Source organism: Anastrepha ludens, chromosome 6 (assembly GCF_028408465.1).
Source record: "Anastrepha ludens isolate Willacy chromosome 6, idAnaLude1.1, whole genome shotgun sequence".
Classification (NCBI taxonomy): Eukaryota; Metazoa; Arthropoda; class Insecta; order Diptera; family Tephritidae; genus Anastrepha; species Anastrepha ludens.
This window is the reverse complement of record NC_071502.1, coordinates 17,180,438-17,204,991: the sequence shown is the minus strand read 5'-3', so window position 1 is coordinate 17,204,991 and position 24,554 is coordinate 17,180,438. Positions and strand designations below refer to the sequence as shown.

Here is a 24,554-nt window from a genome sequence, read left to right as displayed (position 1 = left end):
CATGTAATTTCTCACAAAACACTCATAACAACCATTTGCTCGGAGGCGGAATAAAACTCTAGGTCTTCTCATTTGTGGAGCAACATCAAGATGTAGACACAAATTGGGAGAGGACCAAAACCCCAGCAAAGGATCGACTGCCAATTATATATAAATATTTTTTTTTTGCTTGTTCACTCCTTTAGGGAGCATAAGACATCCATCGTACACGGTTATATGCCGTTGTTTTTGCACCGTCCCATGAGATGACAGCATCTGCTAGTTCGCGCAACATCGAACTTCTCCAAGTGTTTTTTGGTTGACGTCTGCTCCCTTGCGGGTTCTTTCCATCTGGTAGTATTTTCAATGTGTGACCCATCCATCGCCACTTTCTGCGCTTGATTTGCCTAAGGATGGGTTCCTCGTTCGTTAATCTCCAGAATGCGTCGTTACTGATGCTGTTGGGCCAGAATATTCTGCAGATGATGCGGAGGTATTTGTTGATGAAGGATTGCAGCCTCTGTGTGATGGTGTTAGAGACCAACCATGTTTCACTTCCGTACAACAATACGGACTTCACGCATGAGCCGAATATTCGTAGTTTAGTGCGCCTGGAGATTTGCGAACTCTCCCATACTGTATGCATTCGCCCGAATGCCGCCCCTGCTTTGTTTAACCTGCAGTTGACGTCTTCATCTACTCCACCTGCCGTGATGATGCAGCCGAGGTAGCAGAAGCCTTCGACGAATTCCACCGGGCATACGTCAACCAATATCTGTCTTGCGTTATTATGATTAACTCTCATATCCTTGGTCTTAGCGATGTTGACCTTCAGTCCGACCGTACGTGGCAGCGCGACTAGTGTGTCCCCCTTTGTTTGCATATCAGAGAGTTTGTGAGAGAGGAGGCGAAGTTCAGGCCCTCAAGATGTCTGGCGAAACTCCATACGGTGCCTTTTTTGTGCAGAGTCATTTGGCTCATGACGTCATCAAGGACGATGGCGAAGAGAAGGGGCGACAGGGGACTGCCTTGCCCTACGCCTGCGTTGGTAGTGAATGGATCGCTGACATCGCCTTTGTGAAGCACTGCCAGTTCGGGAAACTCCTTTTCTACTCAGTGCCAACCATATTGCGTCTCGTTTGATAATGTCGAACGCCTTCTTGAACAGCATGTAGAGCGGGCAGGGCCACTCAACTAATTGCTCTACTATAATCCGATGTCTGTTGGCTTGGTCAACGCAGCTTCGGTGAGGGCAAAACCCAGCTTGTTCGTCTCATAAGGGGCATCCAATATCTGTGAGCCTGCTCTGTATGATCACGGCTACAATTTTGTAGATGGTGTTAAGTAGGGTTATTCCTCGCCAGTTGCCGATGTCAGGCAGGTGGCCTTTCTTGCGCAGCTTCTCGATGATGCCTTTTGTCCAGGACGGAGTAGATTTTCATTGCTCCAGACGGCGGTAATGCGGGAATGAAGAGTTTTCGCTGATATTTGCAGCTCCGCAATCATTAGTTCAGGCTGTATGCCATCTTCGCCTGCAGCTTTGTTGAGCTTCAGCTTCTTAATTGCATCCTTGATCTCCACTAGGCTGGCGCAGGATGTTGTTTTTATGTTATATTGCTGGTTGTTGTGCTGCCCACTTCAAAGCTAGGTATACTGCTAAGAACAATGTTGCTAGTTCCTTCAAAGTGTTCCTTCTCTCTGCGGATGGGGTCATCATTGGAAGTCAGCGAGGCACCTGTCTGTAAGGCAGCCCCGGGAAATCAGGAGGTAAGGCAGAGAAATCTCTCGTGAGCAGTCGGTTGTACCAGCGATAATTATTTCGATAAAATTATTTTGCATTTTCAATTGACATTAGGCAGCTTTCATCTTCAATCAATAAAGGTTATGAATTTAGACCGAGAGAAGGGATGTCATCTTTCTTACATACCATATATACTAGGGTAGTATAAGTACTTTCATTGTGTAAAGTGACTCAAAACTCTCAAATTCAGATTACATAGAACTCAAAATTAAATTCCCGAGAGCTTCAGAGCTCAATCGGCATACCTTCGAGCTTGTCTACAAATTCAATTGAACCGGTTTTTTAATTTTGATTAAGACTTTTTAGTATAAAATATTATTTTGGTAGGGAAGCTGGCCCAGAAAGTAAAATAGTAGGTTACCATAGCCAATGGATTCTTGTTTCTTTATATATAGAAGCGATGTGAATTATTCTTAGATCTGCAATAACAGTCGCCTGTTTCCCTGGTCTAAGGCGCCTAAACTATCGTGATGATATGGTGAGATATCGTCTAGAAGATATTATTCCCGATCCGAGCTATTATCCATATGCCTAACTCTCAGAAATATTACAGAAGTACTAGTTCTTTTGTGACATGCTTGTTTCCCCATTATTTTGTCATATTTTTAGCTCAAGATGACAATTGTTCCAAGAAGAAACACCGCCGCAATCGCACTACATTCACAACATATCAGCTGCATGAATTGGAACGGGCATTTGAGAAGTCACACTATCCGGATGTGTATTCACGCGAGGAACTAGCAATGAAAGTCAATTTGCCGGAAGTCAGAGTACAGGTGAGTTCCTTCATTGCTTTAAGTTGTAACGGTTCCATATAAATTGTTGTACAAGTACGCGTTGATATGAAGTAACGCTCATGCGTAGTACTTAACTTTTGATAGTAAGACCCTACGAAAGAAAATCGGGAAGGTTTCTCAATATATTAATTTTTTTGTTTAAATTAATTAATTTTAGATCCTCTCTACCCTAGGAATACTCGAACTGGGCTGATTCAGCTATATACCTCTGTTATTTATATAGCTGATCAGCCCAGTTCGAGTATTCTTAGGGCACAGTGATTTAGTGATTTAGTTCTTAAGTTGATCCATGAAGATTTAAATAATTACAGAAAATGTGACAAAATCGTTGTATTCTGGCAAAACTTACATGCATTTGAAACACCTCCCTGTGTAAGCGTAAGTCTTCCCACATCTCGATCACTTTGTTGATGCCGTTCCGCCAAAAATCGTCTGGTTTGGAGTAAAAGAAGTTGTTGAACCAGTTCTTAAAGTGGTCTCTGTTATCGAAGGTAACATCCTTCATATGGCTTGACAGGGCGCCTAAAAGATGGTAATCAGCTGAAGAATTTCCCATTCAAGCTCTTGGAGTGCGACTTTGACGACTTCTGCAACACGGGGGCTGGCTTTCTCATAAAGGAGTATGGTTTGAACATGTCGATCAGGTATTTTCAGTCGAATAGCCTCGTTTACGCGATGTAGCTGGACAATGGGTAATAAAGAGCTCCTTATTGACCGTGGCATTCTTTACGAGCATTTCCCAGTGCACCATGCCCTTCCAGTCCTACCAAACACATATTATGATCTTCTTTGTGTGAGGATCCGGCCTGGCTCTCAGCTTCGGCGTATCTCCTGGAGCCATCCACTACTTTAATTACTTCGTATTGATGTATAGGCTCCATTAATCAAGTCTCACGATTCGGTAAAAACAGCGCTGTTATGACCGTGTATCGCTTGATGGCGGACGAGGAGCTGAGAAACAGTTTAAAGCCGACTTTATTTGTTTTTTTTTTTTCGTTGAGCTCGTGAGGCACACAGGCTCCAATTTTTTGGTAAATCCCATTGAATAAAGGGGATTAAGAATCGTTTTATGATTGCAGTTCATTTTTTCCGCCAATTCATGACTGTTTTGCCGACCGTTCCCCTTCAAAAGTGATTTGAGACGCTCTTCATCGAATTCAAAAGGCCACCCGCTGTGAGACGTGTCATCGACGTCAAAGTCGCCATTTTTGAACTTAGGAAACCATTTCTGAGCTGTAAACTCGCCTATGACACCTTCTCCGTATACGTCGCAAATATCCGGTGCTGCCTCGGCAGCTTTTTGACCTCGATGAAAAGCAAAGAAGAGCAACTGTCGAAAAAGTTAATATTTGCCCCATGGGTATTCCATTTTTAAGCCTCAAAACTAATAAAAAATTAAATAACTGAAAACTACAATATTTACAATTAACATATTTTTGTAGAGCAGAAAGAGTTTTGTCGAATGAATAGTTCCCTTTGTCAAACAGCAAACAAATCTTTGTATAATAAAAGAGAATTTACGAACGCTATGAACTATTCCCCAACCCAATACATTGATACCAGACCTCCGGCTACGAGGTCTAACCAAATAATTTGTAATCGAGCAATAGGAAAAATAGGACCTTGGAGTTGTAACAACTAAATTGACAACAAAAAAAGTCATATACCTTAAAATGTAGTTCATTCAATATTATTTTAATATTGGATTAGGGAAAAAGTAATGTCATATTTTTTCAATTGAGAGCGACATTTAAACATATCTTGCGTTGTACTTATTGCATCGGGTCACACTAAACGGCGATTTGAAGACGACAATCTGTACTACAAGTGTCTCTTTGACAGTGTTGTGATCGTACGTTTCAGTCTTAAGTTATAGCGCGTCAAAGATGGAATCCACCAAGCAAGAAATTCGTTACTACCTTAGAGGTAAAAATGCAACGAAGGCGGCGGCAAACATTTGCGGAGTTTATGGGACTGATACTGTTACGATTCGCCAGCACAGCGTTGGTTCGATCGATTTCATTCTGGTGTAGTAGATGTCGAAGATGCACCCCGTACTGGTAGGCCAATCGTCGTAGAGACTGATAAAATCGTTGAAATTATCCAAAGAAACCGGCATGTGAGCATTCGCTCCATTAGTCAGGAACTAGGTGTAGACCACAAAACCGTTTGGAACCATTTGCAGAAGATTGGATACCAAAAAAAGCTAAATGTTTGGGTGCCACACGTGTTGACGCAAAAAAATTTATTGGACCGAATCAACGCTTGCGGTTCTCTGCTAAAATGGAACTAACTTGACCCATTTTTGAAGCGGATGGTGACTGGCGATGAAAAGTGGATCACATACGACAACGCCAAGCGAAAAAGATCGTGGTCGAGAAGCGGCGAGCCGGCCCAAACCATCGCCAAGCCCGGTTTGACCGCCAGGAAGATTTTGCTGTGTGTTTGGTGGGATTGGAAGGGAATTATCCACTATGAGCTGCTCAACTATGGCAAGACCCTTAATTCGGTCCTCTACTGTGAGCAACTTGACCGTTTGAAGCAGGCGATTGACCAGAAGCGGCCAGAATTGGTCAATAGGAATGGTGTTCTGTTCCACCAATACAACGCTCGTCCTCACACATCTTTGATGACCCGCCAGAAGCTGCGGGAGCTCGGATAGGATGTCCTATCGCACCCACCATATAGTCCGGACCTGGCACCAAGTGACTATCATCTCTTCCGGTCCATGCAAAACGCCCTTGGTATCACAGGTTGGCCTCAAAAGAGGCTTGCGAAAACTTGTTGTCTGAGGTTTTTCTAGTTTTGCAAATAAAGAGGGGGAGTTTTATAAAGGGGGGATAATGAAGTTGCCTTCTAAATGGCAACAAGTTTGCGAACAAAACGGGGCATATTTGACTTGAATCGGATAATTCTAAATACGTTAAATAAAGCGTTAAATTTCGATCACAAATACGACATTTCTTTTTCCCCAACCCAATATTTATACTTTTGGGACAGTTTCTGGCAAGAAGTTTATTTTTTCAAATGACTTATTTTTAATTTGTTTATTTGCTTCGAACAAATAAATTTAAATTCAGAAATAATTTGTTCACACATAACGCACTGCATACTGCCAAACGCATTTGAAATTATAAAATATGAATTTTTTTAATAATTTTATTCACACATCCAAGTATGCCCACTGTAGCATAAGAATAGCCGCTGCTTTGGTGCCAGAACCATAGATAATAAGATGCGAAGCTCATTCATCGTGTATGAGAGCGCGCCCCGGAACTCCTTTCAATACTTGGCAGCATTTCTAACCGCTGGGCTGATGAACAACTGATAGTCGAAATGGCGAGCTGCCAGAAGTATGGCACCAAAAATAACTGACGAAAGCAGTGAACATTTATGATGTCAGATAAAAAAGGATCTGTACGCTTCAAACGAATTTCAAATACTGCGATCGAGACCTCACCTATAAACCTTTAAATCACCAGTATATTACTAGAGCGAACACAAAAATAGTGTCAGCAGCGACACTTCTTTTGCGAGGGCGAAAACTTATTCCCATACCCAATAATATTCTATTACTTTGTATTTCAATTTTGAGTAACTTCATTTGAATATCAGTTTTTGAACTTTTGGGTCATTTATGAATTTTATTCTGATCATACTTATTTGTATAATAGGTAGGTGCATACGAGTGATAAAGCCTACTAGGCAACCGCGCGCTAAATATTGGGTAGTCGAAAAAGTCTTTTCGTATTTTGTCAATAGATGTCGTTGGAGTCATCTATCTCCAGTGCCACCAATCACATTGTGCCATATCATATGGTGTTAGTTTGGAACCACTTCACTCTGAACAATTGGTGATCGCTGGCGTTTGGCGCTCACGCACTTCTTCGGTTTAGCCCTTCGAGAAGCGCATTCTCAATATTTGTGGTATTTGAGAAATAGAAATGCACAGCTAGCCAAGTATTCGCAGAGAATGCATTCTGCATTTTCTCGAAAATAAAGTTGTGAGGGTTGTCTCTTTTTTATATATTGTATATATATTTTTTTTCAATTCATTTGAATGCACAATTTCTTTTTTTCGATTCTCATTTCGGAGTACGAACTATCAGAAGTCGAAAACATCTATTTTGCCAAAGAATTCAGAAGGAAATTAGTTAATTTCCGTTTGTAATTCATTTTAACAAAATGCAAATTGCAAGCCTACACGAAGAAAGTTTATAAGCAATGCTTAACCAATTAAGTTTTTTCGACAGTGATTTATGGTTCTTAAAAGCTTCGTAAAAGTCTTGTGGTTAAAAAGACAAGTCTCGTTTAATTTAAATGCAATTGCAGATTTATGCACGTACGTCTGCCCAAATTCGAGCCGACCTTCTGCACATTTGTAAATATTTGTGTGTGCTTTTGAAATTGAGCACATTTGCCGCATGCTTCTTAACATACATACCTACATAGGTATGTATATTCATGTGGTAAGTACAATAACAACTAAAACCAAGCAACTGTAACAATATGAAGTTCTTATTTAAAATTTATGTCTCAATTGCCCACGACAGCGCACCAATTGGTTAAGGAACAAATAAAATATTTGCACGTTGGCGGCAGAAGTTGCCTACCTAAAAATACGAATAAGAAGTTAAATGGTAACCTCACAAATTATTTAGTATTTCCTAGGACAAGCGTACATTTAGACAGGAAAAGAAAAATTGAGGTGAACGGAGTGAATCCTTGTCAAGCAGCACACGAATCTAAGCCCAACGATGAACTTGTTTACGCTGTCGGTGACACTGGTAATGGTGGTGTCTACGGTATCGCTTTCGTTGGTGGTAAATTGTGGCAAAACCTCATAAATTCCATAGTGCAGAGTGCAACATAAAAAACACGCACGAAAAGCATTTCCCATCTATTTATGTTTCCCCGTTTTTGTTTTTTTTTTGGGGAGACCTCAACAATGTTGTAGATATGTTTGGATTTTATGATGTCAAAGAATGGCAAGCCACAATGCAAAAAATAACCCGGCAAGGGACGCCAGTCTTGTGTATTTTGCATTTGGTAGATAGCCAAGAAAGTTTATTATTGGAAATATTTGGATTTTGATTAAATTACATTCGTCTTTAACCAGAAGCTCTAAAGCAGTCAAATTTGAAAAGGAAATATTTTAAACTGAATTTGGTAAAGCGTTAAATTGTAGTAGAAGAGCGTGCAAGAAAAAAAGTGACACAGGGATTGTGAATTCCATAGGCGACTAACTCCACTCCACTCCATTTTTGTATCAGTAGAACAAAAAAAGGGAATTTAGCGATGTTAAGAATGCCTGATTTTGATACGCAGGGAAGTTGCTTTAAATTTTATTGCAGAATGAAATTTCGTATGCAAAAACATTGTGAATATTGCAGCAGGACTTCGGTGATCAGGTTAGGTCAGGTGGCGCAAAATCAATCATCCTCTTTTGTTTTTGAATAACTTTTTTGCAAAATAAAAAAAAAGATTTTGACTGATAGAAATATTAAAAACAAAAATTTGTTGAGTGGTACAAGGTGGTGCAAAATTAATCATCCACTGCTGTTTTTTAATAACTTTTTTGCAAAATAAAAAAAAAATATTTTGTGTGATGGAAGTCTAAATAAAGAAATGGTTTTGATTGATACAAGGTGGCGCAAAATTAATCATCCTCTTTTGTTTTTGGATAACTTTTTGCAAAATAAAAAGGAATGATTTTGAGTAATAGAAATATTACAAAACAAAATTTTTTTGAGTGGTACAAGGTGGCGCAAAATTAATCATCCACTCTTGTTTTTTAATATTTTTGCTACAAAATAAAAAAAATGATTTTGAGTGATATTAAGCTTAAAAAAATATGTTTGAATGGTACAAGGTGGCGCAGAATTAATCATGTACTGTTGTTTTTAATAACTTTCTTGCAAAATAAAAAACTATTTTGAGTGATGTCTTAAAAAATAAATGTTTTTGATTGATACAAGATGGCGCAAAATTAAACATCAAGTCTTGTTTTTGAATAACTTTTTTACAAAATAAAAAAAAATATTTTGAGTGATACAAGGTGGCGCAAAATTAATAATCCACTCTTGTTTTTGAATAACTTTTTTACTAAATAAAAGCAACTATTTTGAGTTATACAAGGTGGCGCAGAATTAATCATCCATTGTTGTTTTTAATAACTTTTTTTGCAAAATAAAAAAAAATATTTTGAGTGATGGAAACCTAATTAAAGAAATGTTTTTGATTGATACAAGGTGGCGCAAAATTAAACATGAAGTATTGTTTTTGAATAACTATTTTACAAAATACAAAAAAAGATTTTGAGTGTAAAAATATTACAAAAAAATGTTTTTGAGTGGTACAAGGTGGCGCACAATTAATCATCCACTGTTGTTTTTTAATATTTTTGTTACAAAATAGGAAAAATGATTTTGAGTGATATTAAGCTTAAAAAATATGTTTGGATGGTACAAGGTGGCGCAAAATTAATTACCCTCTTTTGTTTTTGAATAACTTTTTTGCAAAATGAAAGGAAATGATTTTGAGTGATAGAAATATTAAAAAGAAAATTTTGTTGAGTGGTACAAGGCGGCGCAAAATTAGTCATCCTCTTTTGTTTTTTGTATAACTTTTTTGCAAAATAAAAAGAAATGATTGTGAGTGATAGCAATATTGCAAAAAGATATGTTTGAATGGTACAAGGTGGCGCAAAATTAATCATCCACTGCTGTTTTTTAATTACTTTTTTACTAAATTAAAAAAATTAGTTTGGGGATAGAAATCTTAAAAAAAATCCGTTTGAGTGATACAAGGTGGCGCAAAATTAAACATCCAGTCCTGATTTTGGATAACTTTTTTACGAAATTAAAAAAAATTGGTTTGAGGATGGATTTCTTTTAAGATTTCTTTTGAGTGATACAAGGCGAGTCAAATTTAATTGACCTCTCTTGTTTTTAAGTAACTTTTTTACTAAATAAAAAAAAATATTTTAAGTGATGGAATTCGTTTTTTGGACTTTACGCACTACATAGCTTGTCTGTTTGTACTTATGTACTGCAGCTCTCTAGATCATAAGTGTCAAATATGTTTGATGTACGACGCCATTTGCAAAAATTATAAGATAGGGTTAATAATTTTTTGTCACCTTGTACAAACAACTCAAAGAAGGCAGAGAAAGCGTGGAAAGCGAAGCTCGCCCTGCATGACCATCAACATCAACTGATGAGCAAAGCTTAAGGGCACCAAATATTGTATGCTCAAAAATTGTCGATTGATTACTCTGTGATTCGAAATGGAGATTTGTGTCCACGTATTTGATGAAACCTTGATGGCTTACTCCTCCCTTTTTTCGTGGAAATAATCGTCCGAATGAGCCGACAATTCGAAGGTTGAAGAAAAAAATTCAAGAAATTGGTTTCTTCAAGGATAAAACAAGGGATGGTAGTCCAGACTGGGGTTTTTTTGAAAAGTAAACTTTATGTGGAAAAGCGAACGAGGATTTCAGAGCTGAAACCCAGCTTTCGGATCGAGATTGCTGAACTCAAAGGGATAATGCGTGAGCGAGGCCTTGAAAATTTAAGTTCCTGTATGACAGCCTGTAGATGTGCTCTTGGTGGGCATTTAAATGATGTCATTTTCCACATATAATTGTTAAAAGCCGTATTTTGAATGCAAATAGTGAAACCTGAAAGAAACTATGTTTTTGAATATTTTATTTTAAAATAACAACTAGGCACATCTGGTGAAAGACCCTACAGTTTTTGGTGCCTGTATGTTTTTAAGGTAAATATATTTATTTTTATTTAAAACTTACGATAGTTGACGCTGAATTTTCGCGCCCGTTATAAATTTTAATAAATATCAAATTTTGTTTGAATTGATGAAAAAAGTTTATGTCGATGATTGTCTATCTCGAGCCAGAGTTCATGAATGGTTTACACGTTTCAGAGATGGTTGTGAGGACATAAATGTAAAGAAACAAACATACGGTCCGCCCAATATAAGTAATCACCGAAAACTACATCGAAATTGTTTGTAAATTTATCAAAAATGAACCGAAATCATGGTTAAAATTCATGGAATCGGAGTTGAATATCTCCAAAACATCGGTTTATCACATTTTAACTGATCATTTGGGCTTACGAAAGGTCTGTGCACGTTTTATTCCGCACAAGTTAAGTGAGGACCAAAAATTACTCAGAATTCAACATTCGAAAGACCTCATTAAAAAGGCGAAAAAAACGAGAACTTTCTTAACAACATTGCAACTGGTGATGAAACGTGGTATTTCCAACATGAACCTGAAACTAAGCGTCAAAGTGCCGACTGGAAGGCCCCAGACGAGCCACCACCCAAAAAAACGCGTTTGGAGAAGTCAAAAATCAAGTCGATGCTCATTTGTTTTTACGATTCAAAGGGAATTGTCCATAAGGAGTTCGTGCTAATGGGCAAAACAATGACGCAATTTTCTATATTGGCGCTTTGAAGCATTTGTTAAATCGCATTCGTCGAATTCGTTCTGAATACCGCAAAGCAGGAAGCTGGCGCTTATTGCATGATTATGCACCACCTGATTGATCAACTCTTGTGACTGATTTGATGACTATAAATCGCATTTTAACCATCAATCACTCAGCGTATTCACCTGATATGGCTCCCTGTGACTTCTACCTATTCGGAAAATTGCATTTGGCCATGGAAGGAAAACATATTGCGCCCGTAGAGGCCATTCAAAAGGCTTGCACTGACATCTTGAAAAACATCCCGGTCAATGACCTGAAACACTCTCTCAAAAAGCTTTCAGATCGCGCAAAACAGTGGATCGAGGCCAGGGGGGACTAATTTGAAGAAATGAACTCGGAATCGGAATAAAGCTTCTGTCGTTTTTATTATAGCTCAGTATTTTTCACTTCGGACTTCACCTTCTATATAAGTAATTATCAACATCCGCAAATACAACAAAATAAAAGCCAAAGCTGAAATGTCGTTCTGATGATTTTTTAGCCACAGCTATTATTTCGAAAAAATTGTTTTAAGTTCAAAGAGAAAAATTGTATTAAAAAAATATATAAAGTGTGGTTAAGTTTCAAGGGCCGGTGTTGATTTTGAATAAAATACAATTTTTTTAGGAAATTATTGTAATTTCTCTTTATTATGATAATATAGGTATGGCGCAATTACGCATGAAACAAAATATCGGCCAAATAATAGCCGTCGCCTCGGCGGCACACCTCCATCCGATGATCCAAATTTTCGATGACCCTGAGGCATAATTAAGGTTCTAGGCCTTTAATGTGCCGAATTATCTCTTTCTTTAGCTCTTCAATTGTTGCTGGCTTATCGATGTACACCTTTTCTTTCAAATAATCCCAAAGAAAGAAGTCCAACGGTGTCAAATCACATGATCTTGGCGGCCAATTGACATCGCCGCGACGTGAGATTATTCGGCCATCAAAATTTCCGCGCAAAAGAGCCATTGTTTCGTTAGCTCTGTGACAAGTGGCACCGTCCTGTTGAAACCACATATCGTGCACATCCATATCTTCCGATTCGGGCCATAAAAAGTTCGTTATTATCTCACGATATCGAACACTATTCACAGTAACTGCCTGACCTAATTTTGGAAAAAATCCGGCCCAATGATGCCGCCGGCCCATAAACCGCACCAAACAGTCACTCTCTGTGGATGCATTGGTTTTTCAGCAATCACTCTTGGATTATCATTCGCCCAAATGCAGCAGTTCTGCTTATTGACGAATCCATTGAGGTGAAAATGTGCCTAATCACTGAAGATGATTTTCCTCGAAAATTGGTCTTTCACTGTTGAAATTTCCTGCCACCATTCTGACCATTGACGACGCTTAAAAGGGTCAAGAGGCTTTAGTTCTTGAGTCAATTGCACCTTGTAGGCGTGTAAATAAAATCTTTATGCATAATGTTCCTCAACGACGAGCGTGAGAGGTGCAATTGTTGGGCACGACGACGAGTTGAGGTGGACGGTTCTTCAACCACACTATCTCGAACAGCAGAAATATTTTCTGCAGTACGAGCTGTACGAGCATGCACTGGTGTTTTCACGTCTCCTACAGACCCGGTTTGCTCAAACTTTTGCACAAGTTTTCCGATTGTACGCACATTTGGACGATTAAATTAACCGAAAAAATCACGAAGTGTGCGATATGCATTTTGATTTGAACGCCCGTTTTCATAATAAGCCTGAATAACTTTAACGCGTTGCTCGATTGTGAATCTTTCCATGATTCAAATTGAATAAGTCTGAAATTGAAAAAGGTCTAATGAAATGCAGAAAAAACTTGACGTTTAGATGTGGTTCACATTCAACATCGGCCCTTAAAATTTAACCACCCTTTATAATTTAAAATATTAAAAAATATATTTATATTAGAAGCATATTTGCTTTTGCAATATGCAATGTGTACATATTTTTGTGTTTAAAATTTGTATCAAAAAATATAATTTTTCATTATTTAAATAAAAATACATTTTTTCTTGCTTTTATAACTTTGTGACTTTAAAATATATTTCGCATTAAGAATATGGGAATATGTAAAAAACAGGCACCATATTCTAGCTTCAAATTCACAGAAAAAGTAGAAATATATTCATTTTATTTGCCTGAGTGCAATTTCAAAAGGCCCAAGCGCCACCGCCAACAACCCGCTTTGAGAATATCAAATTTCGTGATTTGACAAATCATTTTTATTGACTAAACATTACACCAACAACAACCACACCAACTACATTCCATTTATTTGTATAAATAAAAATTGTCACCACACCAACACAACACAAAACGCGCTTCAATAAAAATGTCGTCTCACTTCGTTCACCTAAAAGTTCAGCGCCACACACCCTACTTAATGCCACACAAAGTGGCAACCACCACGCAGCACACCACAACTGGGCCTGCTGGAGCTGTTGTGTGTGTGTGTGTCGGCAATCGCACTTAGTTGGGAAATTATGTTTTTTCGTTTTAGCCAATTTGCGTTCTCCACTTCTTACGAGCACTTCTTGCCCGCGGGCACAAATGGAGAAATCAAAGTGAGCGAAAAATGTGTGCGGTAATAAGACAGAATCGTACAAAAATTGCATTTGATTTGACTGAGGCTATGCCTGTGACTCGGCGTTTGTTTGCTGGTTCAGTGGAGTTTGTTGGTTCGGGAGAGTTTGTTGGGTGGTTGGTTGGTTGGTTGGTTGGTACTTACTTGTGACCGTCAAGGAGCTTTTTTTCGGGTTGCAAACTGTGTGCATTTTTCGTCGTGAATTGAAATTTCATTTGAAATTTCATCACGTGCACAATTGGTTTATCAGCAGTTATAGATGGCGCTTTATGGCGTTCGTCCCCTATGTGTCACTTTGTCAAATTGACACGAATTCAAATTGTGTCAAATACCAAGATGCGCAACCCTTTCCAATTGCAACAATGGCAACAACAAAAACACACACAACTAACTACCCCTCTCCCCGCTAGCAAAGTTATAAAAGACTCAAAATCATTTTGCGGTTAAATGGAGGGCAACACATATGCGAGTCCTAACAGCATTGGAAGCGGACGGGTTAGTGCGGGCGCACGAACGACATGGCTGTGGAAATGGTCTCATGTCGTTTAGGCTTTTTGCTTGCAGTTGCCTGGTTAAATTGCCTTTGGTTTAGTGGTTTGTGTGTTGGTTGGATTTGCTGGTTTAGATGGAAATTTGTTTTGATTAAGTTTTGTTTTTCTCCCTACCCCTGCCACGTTGGTTTTTCTGTTTCTTATGCATGCATGTTTGTGCGGGTGTGCACAGTTTTGCACAGCGCCATCGTTCATTTCTTTTTTTGCAAAATCGAATGAAAAACTTTTATATCCATACAAAAATATTCCGTTTCGTTAGCTTTGCTACATTCACATTTATACTTTAATCTGTGTATGTATTTGTGGTATAACTGGTATGTGCTTGTTGTTGTTTTTGCTTTATATTTGAATTTATTTATTTTGGTTGCAATTGAGCTGATTGTCGTTTCGTTAGTTGGTTTATGCGCTTCGTAATAGAATTGTTAAATGTTAGTTTAAAAAGTTTGATTGGGTTTTTTGTTGCGGTAAATTGCATTTCAATGAGTTGTTAGTCTCCTTTTGCCTTTTCACATTGACAATAGTTTGTAATCTAAATTTAAATGGTCACATTCCGAATTGTAAGAAACAATTTATAAGATTTTGTGTTTTCAGCTGAAATGGGAAATTATTGCTGCCGGCAATTTATGGAAGTAAGAAATTAGGGTAATATCACTGTATTGAATTTGTGGCATTTGCGTTCGTCTTAGAAGGGCCAGCCCTAAAAAACAGGTAGACTAGAATTGTATTTTCTTACTTAATTATCTGAGCAGGATTCCTTGTCTACAGGATTCCTTGATATGAAAAAAGATTGATATTACAAATCCTTTACTAGAACCCAGGCCCGTGGAGAGAGTATTCGGGCCCCGGGGGAAACTTGAGATGCGGGCCCCTTCAATTTTCTTTTATTTATCAAAATGCGTATTATGTTATAGTGATATAACATTTAAACATTGAAAAACTCATTGATAAAATTTTTGATAGAATTAATTATGAAATATTGATTAAAATGAATTTTAGAAAACTCTTCAGCAGATGTGAAATAAAAAACGCAGCTGAAAAAAGTTAAAATTTTTTATTCCTTTTGTGAGCCTTACAAATATTTGAAAATGACTGCCACGATGCTTAGAATTTTGCTTTTCTTGCTTTAGCTGAGGCAAAAGCTCCTTTAATATCATCGAAGTCGAGTTTCCTTGCTACCTCAGATTCCAAATACAAAGTTGCCAATCCTGTTACTCGACTCTGAGTTGAACAAGAACGATGGTAGTCTTGGATCCTTGATAAAGCGCTGAACGATCTTTCGGCGCCGGCAACCGATACTGGCAGGGTGCAGAATATTCGCAAAGCAATGCAGATGTTCGGGAACAGAGTATCCAAGTTTTTAGCTGTGATGGCATTCAACAAGTCGAACGGAGGCATACAACATTCCGAATCTCCAGTAAAATTCGCCTTGTACACACTCTTCAAGTGACACATTTCAATTGAGATTTCTTCCGACACATCAGAAGGGTAGTTTTTAGCAAAATTAAGAGCTGCTGTCTGAAGTTCTGCTTTTTCAATTTTAGCAAATAGCCACAGGAATGAGAAAATGTTGTTTATGTTTTTAATTGCAGTAAACCGATTTTCAATACCAGTGATAACTGAGTCCATGATGACGAGAAATGTGTTCCTCTTGAAATCAATTTCTCCGGTGGTCATATTTTCCGCTGAATTCTCAGGTTCTTCATCATTACGTTTCTTCGTTCGGCTTGCTGGCAATGGTGACGAAGCCTTTGGCAAACCTTTTGTAACAGTTTGACATTCTTTTAAAATCGTTCCCCATTGGCTGCGTAACAATTGTAGATCTGCTACTAGGCATTCAAGATTCTTTACCTCGACGTCAATCGTTGCTTCTTTTCTTTGTAAAATCAAACTGACGTAGTTTAATGCTGTGAGAATCTTGAACCATATGGAAGACATTAAGACACATTCAAATTTACTTATGTACTTAATAATTCCATCGACATCGCGTTTCGTTTATACGGTGAGATTAAGTCCTGTCTTTTTTGTAAGAGCTTTCCTCAGTCCAGGGAGATTTTGAGCAAACGCTTTGACAGCATCAATTCGAGCAGACCATCTTGTATCCGATAAGCGGTGAAGTGAAGTTGGTTGAAATCAATAATATACACTTTTGTATCACCATATTATATTTATTCTTCGTAATCCTGATCATAACATTCGATATGGTGACACCAAAAAAAGTCTGTGACGGAACTCTGGTAGAAGTATTATTTACTATATTTTTTCAAGCAAGAAATTTCTTGGAATTACCCTCGAGTCCGGGCCCCTCTGAAAACTCCGGGCCCGGGGGAAAAAGTAAAAGGAGCGCCCAGTGACTTTAATCGTCTAGTTGCCAAATCCGGACATTTACCGAGTAAAAGCTCAAAAGTATCCTTCTCTGAATGGTCCCCACAACTTCTACAATGGGTGTTAAATGGTAACCCTAGGTTTTCCGCGTGTGTGCCGACCGTCCAGTGACCGGTAAACACAGCTACGAGTTTGGAAATTTAATGGTGAGGAGTTCAAAGGACTTGCTGAGTCCTTCGTATATCGTATTGGGGCCAAATACGCGCTTTCCTGAGAAATAATTTGCGCAGTTCCCCTCTAACAACGGGCAGGGGGATGCCGATGACCGGGTAGAAGGTCTCTGAGGCCAATTCAGTCCTCTTCCTGGCAAGCTCATCAGCAATTTCACAGTTTTGCACAAAGTGATCTCTGATCTGGGTTCCGGGACAGAGAAATGTTACCTGCACGCCCAAGAGATTTGATCCCCTCCTTACATGAGTTTACTAATTTCGTTCTGCACCATGGCGTCGTCAGAGCCTTAATCGCGGCTTGACTATCGGAGAAAATGTTAATAACTCCCTCGCTCCCGCGTTCCCTAAGCATTATGCATGCCTGCAAAGGATCGCAAGGACTTCTGCTTGAAAAACACTAGCAGTGTTCGGCAGCTTATAGGAGATAGATAAATTGGCTGATTTAGAGAAAACCCCTGCTCCGACTCCCGATTCCATTTTGGACTCTTCAGTGAAGACAGAGGTTCGGTGCAGATTTTCCTCTCGATCCAATCCTGCCTATTTGGAAAGATTGCTCTAGCACGACCCTCAAATTCTAGTTTGCGGACGGAGGGATTCATCCGAAGCTCGGATGAATACGGTTTTAACTGTCCAAAAATGCTACTGTGCCTCTTGAGAGACTGCCTCTAGAGGCCAATCTCCTTTAACGTGATTGCACTTAGAGCTGCGACGGAAATAACGTAAAAGTCGATGGGACGTAAGAGCAAAACGCCATTCAAGGCAGCACTTGGGCAAGTTTTACATGCTCCGGTGATGTCAATGCATGCAGTCCTTTGCACCCTCCTCGATTTTTATTATAGCCCTTCCGAAGAGCTTTCCACCAAACCATGCATCCATACGTTAAAATTGGCAAAACCACTCCATTGTAATACATCAACAGAACGACCTATGGCTTGAGGTCCTATTCCTTACCGAACATAGATTTGCAGGAGTAGAAGGCTATACTGGCCTTCTTTATCCGATTTTCAATGTGTAGCTTCCAATCAAGCTTGGAGTCAAGTATCACTCCAAGATACCTAACTTCCGATGAGAGCGGAAAAACGTGGTGGTTTAATTTGAGAAGTCGGAAGGGTGGCGGTTTATATTTTCTGGTGAATAGCACCAGCTCAGCTTTGTCAGAGTTGACTGCAAGTGACAGCCCAGCGACTGTGTACAGTTCAAAGTCTCAGCCATGACTGAGGGAAACGGTCCCGATACCATCCGAACCAAGTCATCGACGTTTGCTTCTACCTTACCCCCGCCCTTATTTAGCATTTTCAGAACTTAATCAATAGCACCTAGCCAAAGTAGGGGCGAAAGGACACCACCCTGCGGCTAGTTAACAAATTAAAAGAATTTATTTTACATGATGGCATTTCATTGTTACTTCTTACGGTTATTTGGATGAGCTATAAAATCTACAAGGTGAAGTCCAATATAAACAAGACTGTCGTCATAAAAATGTTTTTGATGCCGCCATCTTTTTAATGAGTTAGTGCGTTGGAAGTCACATCCCTAACTGACTTCCCGTGAAAGCCTGGTGACATTTGATTTAGTGGAAGCGAAGTTATTGCGCTTAAAGTGTCAGTATGTTTGTGTCGTCGGTACAAAAATGAGTTTCGAACAAAGAGCTAATATCAAATTTGGTTTTAAAATCGGTAACGCGGGTTCCGAAACATTTGCAGTGATGAAAAAAGTTTATGACGATGATTGTCTACCTCGTGGCAGAGTTCATGAGTGGTTTATACGTTTCAGAGTTGGTTGTGAGGACATAAATGACAAGAAACAAACATACGGGCCGCCCAAAATCAGTAGTCAAACAGACCTCATTAAAGAGGCGAGAAAAGGCGAGAACTTCCTTTATAATATTGTAACTGGTGACGAAACGTGGTGTCTCCAACATGAACCTGAAACTAAGCGTCAAAGAGCCGAATGGAAAGCCCAGGAAAGGCCCCCACCCAAAAAGTCGCGTTTGTAGGACACAAAAATCAAGTCCATGCTCATTCGTTTTTACGATTTCAAGGGAGTTGTCTACAAGGAGCTCATTCCAATGGGCCAAACCGTCAATGCAATTTTCTAACTTGGCTTTTTGAAGCATGTGCGGCGTCGCATTTGTCGAGGAGGAAGCTAGCGCTTACCACCATCTCATCGATCCACTTTTGTGACTGATTTTTTGACTTGAAATCGCATTTTAACCATCAACCACTCGCCATATTCGCCTGATATGGCTCCCTGTGTGCATTTGGCCATGAAAGGAAAACGTTTTGCGTCCGTAGAGGCTATCCAAAACGCTTATACCGACATCCTGAAGGACATTCCGGTCAATGACCCGAAGCACTCTTTCGAAAAGTTTTTAGAACGCGTAAAGCAGTGTATCGAGGCCAGGGGAACTTTTTTGAATAAATGAACTCGAAGTTATCAGACCAAAGCTCCTGTCGTTTCTATTTTAGATCAGTCTTGTTTATTTTGGACTTCGCCTTGTACAACTCCTCGGGAATATTTGTGATTGGGCTGCATGTGATTTTAATGTCATTCGTTTTATTCGTTTCGAGATTTCGTTTTCAGGCTTCTTCATTTTCTCATTGGACAGGCGCCTTGCTTTTGTTACTTCACGGAGTTGCGTTGGAAATCTGACACAAATTTAATAAGTAAAATTTGTGTATGGTAAATTGGATTACAATTAAAGCTTATATTGCAAAAAATGCTGACTCAGTTTCAACTTATGTATGTAAGTTTTTGGATTCGTTCGCTGAATTGGAGTTGTTTTTGGATTTGGTTCCCTGAGACTATTTTCTCTTTCCAAACATGAAGACAGCGCTCAGCGGTAGGAGATTTCGGTCGAATGAAGGAATCTTTGATGTAAGAAGGTATCACAACAATGGGCTTTAGGGCCACCGAGTGTCTTGTCTTAGACAAGCAACCCGGCTTACCAAACCTAGACTAAGAAATGCCTATTGTAGAAAATCTAGACATCGTATTGAGCGGAGCGCCTTGTATCAAGTGCTTGAGGTAACCGGAGAGTAAAAAAAAAGTTATTTCCCAAATGAAAGTGTACTTTATTTCTATTTTGGTGAGCTCGCCCCACCTTTGCTCTCACACCCTTACATTTTTTATTGCGCTTTTTTGTTACTCAGCTGGATACAAATTTACCCTTTAGTTTTCTGTAGAAATAATTCAAACTCATGCATGCAGTTCTCGAAAATTATTCAATGAATATTGAATTACAAAAATTTGCTTATCACAATCTTTACGATTATTCTTGTTGATTTCTAAATGTAGTGGATATAAAATTTCGATGAACACAAATAAAAAATAGGCAAATCTAAGTAATTTATTGCTATGCAAATGAGAGCACCAGAATGGTGAATGGAGAACTGGCACTAAAACCAAAAAAAAACCGAATAATAATAAAATGAAATAAAAAACAATTGACATTTTCTAGGAGGAGTCAGCCTAAGATTGCCACATACGAATGCATTCAGTATCACACGAACACTTGTCTATAAATTTATTTATGGATGTATGCATGCAGGCACGAATATGTGGAATTGATTGCGCTGGCGTGACATGTGCAACACGCCACACATTATAGACGAAACGAATTTCGTATAGGAGTGAGTAACCCATATGTGCATACATATGTACATTGCCACCACCAACAACAATAACACTTATCCTTCATGTGCGCGTTCCGGCCATAAGCCAATCAATATGACAACGTAAAGGACAACGCGCGAAAGGAATCGCATCGGTAAACAAATAATAAAAAAAGGCAAAATAGATCGAATAAAATAAATATAAATAAATATACGAATAAATAAAACTAATAACAATACGAAAAATTGTAGAAAATACCAAATAGCAACGTGAATGGCAATAAAAATCTATTTTATTTGTTACTCAAATGAAATGACATTTTTATTTGTTTTTGTCATTTTAACGTGAAAGATACCTGAGTGAGCACACACGAACACAGCCACACTCACAGATGTGCATACGAGTATTCACATGCATACGTAGCCACCTGCAGCCAAACCTACTAGTTCTCAACTACACCACTTACCACCAGTTTGCTACGCAGCCGAAGCAGTTCGGCTTCCACATTTTTCCAGTGCTAGTTGCTAGTATTTTGAAAATGCCGGTGACCTACGAAATGTCAATTGTTAGAATGCGTATCAACAGCCTTCAATTTAACGAATATATTCTAGTTAATTAACTAGTTGAGAATAGACGAAAAGAATTTAGTCGAATTTATTACGAAAATCACCATTTTGGGACCAGTTGCAAAAGTAAATAAAATTTGATAAATGCACGTTTTAAACGTTTTTCATTGAACGTCTTATTAACTTTATTTGGGACAAAAGTTTTACCAACATTTTTTTCTTGTAAAGGGGGATCCATTTAGAGATATCGAATTTTAAATTGAAATAAAACAACGAAAATTGCATTTGATTGGGAAATCTTTATTATTTTTGTGTAGAACCACTCATGACATTTATTTTTTCAGGGTTAGGGATATTCAGAGGCCCGAAAAAACGATGATTTTCAAGAACTTTTTTTGCTTTATTTTACAAAAATAAAAGCATAGCATTAATACAGCAAATTTCGACTTGACTTTAGCAAAATTCCAAAAAAAAAAAATAAAATTAATAATTTTAAAAGTTATCGCTTTTTGTGTAGAGCCCGTTTCTTCAGAAGTTTCTTGTGGTGATTCATTTAAAATCAATCTGGTAAGAGAAATTAGTTGTATTAATAGATAATCTTGTGCCTGATAGAACCTTTTTTTCAAAATTATCAATAGGAAATATCTATTTTTCAGATTTTCGAGAATAAACCAGACAATTAATTCTTAAAAAGAATCGAAATTTAAAAAAAAAATTCGTCACGCAGGAGTTTTTTATGCTTTTCAAAAGTAGTACACATTTGATTGAAATTTACCAAGCGGTTTTTAAGTTGCAGTGATCACCAGTTCAAAAAACATAGTTTTGAGAAAAACGAATTTAAAGTTTTGTATCGAATCGAAGCGCCCGAGCGCCCTTTGTTAATGGTTCAATAACTCGAAAAGTATTTGTCGGATTCACTTGAAATTTTCACACAATATTTTTAAGATATCATACTTTAAGAAAATGAAAAACAAAAATTGTGCCGTAATTCGGCCATTAGTAAACATCAATATCGATCCTAATTTATCCACAAAGTATTTAAGCTTTGCATACCCACACAAAAAAAAGTCCAAAGATGTGACATCACACGATCTTGGTAGCCAATACACTGGTCCGAGACGAGAGATGAATTGCGCACCGAAAGGACAACGTAGTAAATCCATTGTTTAACAAGCTGTATGGCAAGTTGCGTCTTGTTGGAACCAAATGTTGCGGAGATCACAAGCTGCAATTTGCGGCATCCAGCATCAAAAGTCGTTTATCATGGTGCGATAGCGATCGCCATTCACTGTTACATTGGCACCAGCCTCGTCTTTGAAGAAATATGCAGCGCTGATTTCACCAGCCCAAAGGTCGCATCAAGAAATGTGTTTTAGGGGATGTAATTGCTGTTTTTGAATGCCTTTGGGTTTTTTTTTTGTCTAGACAACTAGCAAGTGCAGCACTCATACATTAATTAAGTGCATTGTACTACACTTGGATTCCTTTTTAATTTTCTTTAAATCTACCCGATCTCCGAAGAAATCTGCGTAGTTCTTGTGGAGCCAAGGAGCCTAGGTGGTCGCTTCATAACACATCAGTGCCAAAAACCTCAAGGCAGTGCAGACGCACATAAAGTGGTCCGCCGTCTCATCCTCCTCTCCACAAGCTGGCTGCTGCCTTTGGGTTGGTTATTTATGCAGTCATTCCGCCAAAAATGGGTCTCATCGCTGAATCGCATAAGCTGGGATGAGCGCGCGATGAACACGTAGAGCTTCTTCATAGAGCGTCGATTTTCGTTTTAAAATTGTGCGATTTGTAAACTTTGTTGAGGCGTAAGTCTTTCGTTGATGAAATGTCAACGAATACTGAAAAAAATTATGTATTTAGTTCGACAGTAGTCACGCCTGATCTGAAAAAAGTACACACAATCTGATCACCCTTTACATATTTTTAGAGATTTTCATTTAAAACTAAGAACAATTAAAGCAAATAACATTAACGCTGAATATTGGTTTTACACAAGCTCGAATTGAGCATTTAGTAACTGGTACAATTGGAGTCACTTGCGAACTAGTATGACTTACCCCATCAGATACCAGTTCATGAACTGGAATGTCTGGTGTGTTCAGGGTGAGAGAGAGTGAGTGAGAGCGTGTGCGTGTGAGTGTGTGCCTAGTGGGTGGATGCAGGAGAAATGTCGTGTATGGTTCGGCTAGCGCACATCGGCGACATCCAACGTCTCTGGCCGATTTACAGTCGCAAACCGTCGAAGGTGGAAAATAAGACCATCACATATGCACATACAAACACACACATGTGTTTCATACATACCTATACATATGTATATAAGTATATTGCTTGTATAAAATAAGCAATTGAGTAAGTGCGCTGCCAGCTGACAACGGCTTATTGGCAAAGTGGAGGCACACAATTTTTATTTGACAGTTTTATGATATGATTGAATCATTTCTGCTATCATTGTAATTGATAGTTACAATGAGTTTATTTGTTTGCATGTATTTTTTGTTTTTTTGTTTTTTTTATGCAAACAAAGTTAACGAGAATTTGTCTAACATTGATTTTTTATTATTCACGCACTGCATTTCTTTTGCTAGAGTATTGCTTTTATAAATAAAAACTAATTTGTTTATCATTATGCAAATGGCGCGCTGTGGTAACTTCCTGTGACAGAAAGACGCCCAGTGTCAGTCTGAAACAGTATTTATATGTAGATGTATGTGTGTGTGTTAGTGTATGTAACAAATCAATATCTGCTCACATCTGTGGGCATAAAAAGATTAATGAATTATTAAAAATTATTTATTTATTGTTTACTGCGAAACGTCAATATTATTACAAGAGCCAAGAGAAAAGTTTTTACCAAAAAAAAAACGGAAAATCGGAAATTTTTTTTTAATATAATTTTACTTGTTTTCATGCAAAAAAATAGCATTACACTCTCGGAAAAGTTTTCCTTTATAATATTAGGTGTGCAACTAAGTTGTCGCTGCTTTTTTTGATGAAAATACAACTTTATTATGAAAAAATGGTTACAAGTGAATCATAGAAGTCTCCGGGCAGTCCCCATGACTTTCTTTTTTTTGGATTGCTGTAATAAATCCATTTTTCATCACTAGTTACGATGCGATGAAGATAACCCTTCCTTTTTTGCTGCTGGAGCAGTTGTTCACAGGCGAAAAAACGACGTTCAACATCCCTTGGTTTTAACTCATAAGGAACCCAAGTCTCCTGTTTCTGAGTCATTCCCAAAGCATGCAATCGCCTCGAAATGGATTGGCGGGTAACTACTAATACTGAAGCAAGCTCTTCTTGCGTTGGACATGGATCCTCATTGAGCAATGCCTCCAATTCAGCGTCTACGAAGGTTTTTGGCCTTCCTTCACGCGGACGGTTGACAACATTAAAATCAACACAATCACCGTCTTTGAAGCGACAGAACCAATCTCGGCACGTTGTTTCTCGTAAAGCAGTATCCCCATAAACTTTTTCTAGCTCTCGATGCGCTTCAGCCGCCTTTTTTCGAATGAAAGAGGAAAATCAACACTTCCCGCTAATGACGATTATTCGGCACAAAATCAGACATTTTCACAAAACCCAAAATATTTGATACCA

General features: G+C 38.4%; 1 protein-coding gene across 1 annotated transcript in view; it reads left to right on the top strand.

The window, feature by feature from the left end:
* Positions 1-24,554, top strand: part of LOC128867853 (retinal homeobox protein Rx) — a 142,983-nt gene that overhangs the window by 58,160 nt on the left and 60,269 nt on the right. Inside the window, exon 4 of the mRNA XM_054109405.1 lies at positions 2,390-2,556. Coding sequence (XP_053965380.1) covers positions 2,390-2,556 — 167 coding nt within the window. The remainder of the gene's footprint in view (positions 1-2,389; positions 2,557-24,554) is intronic.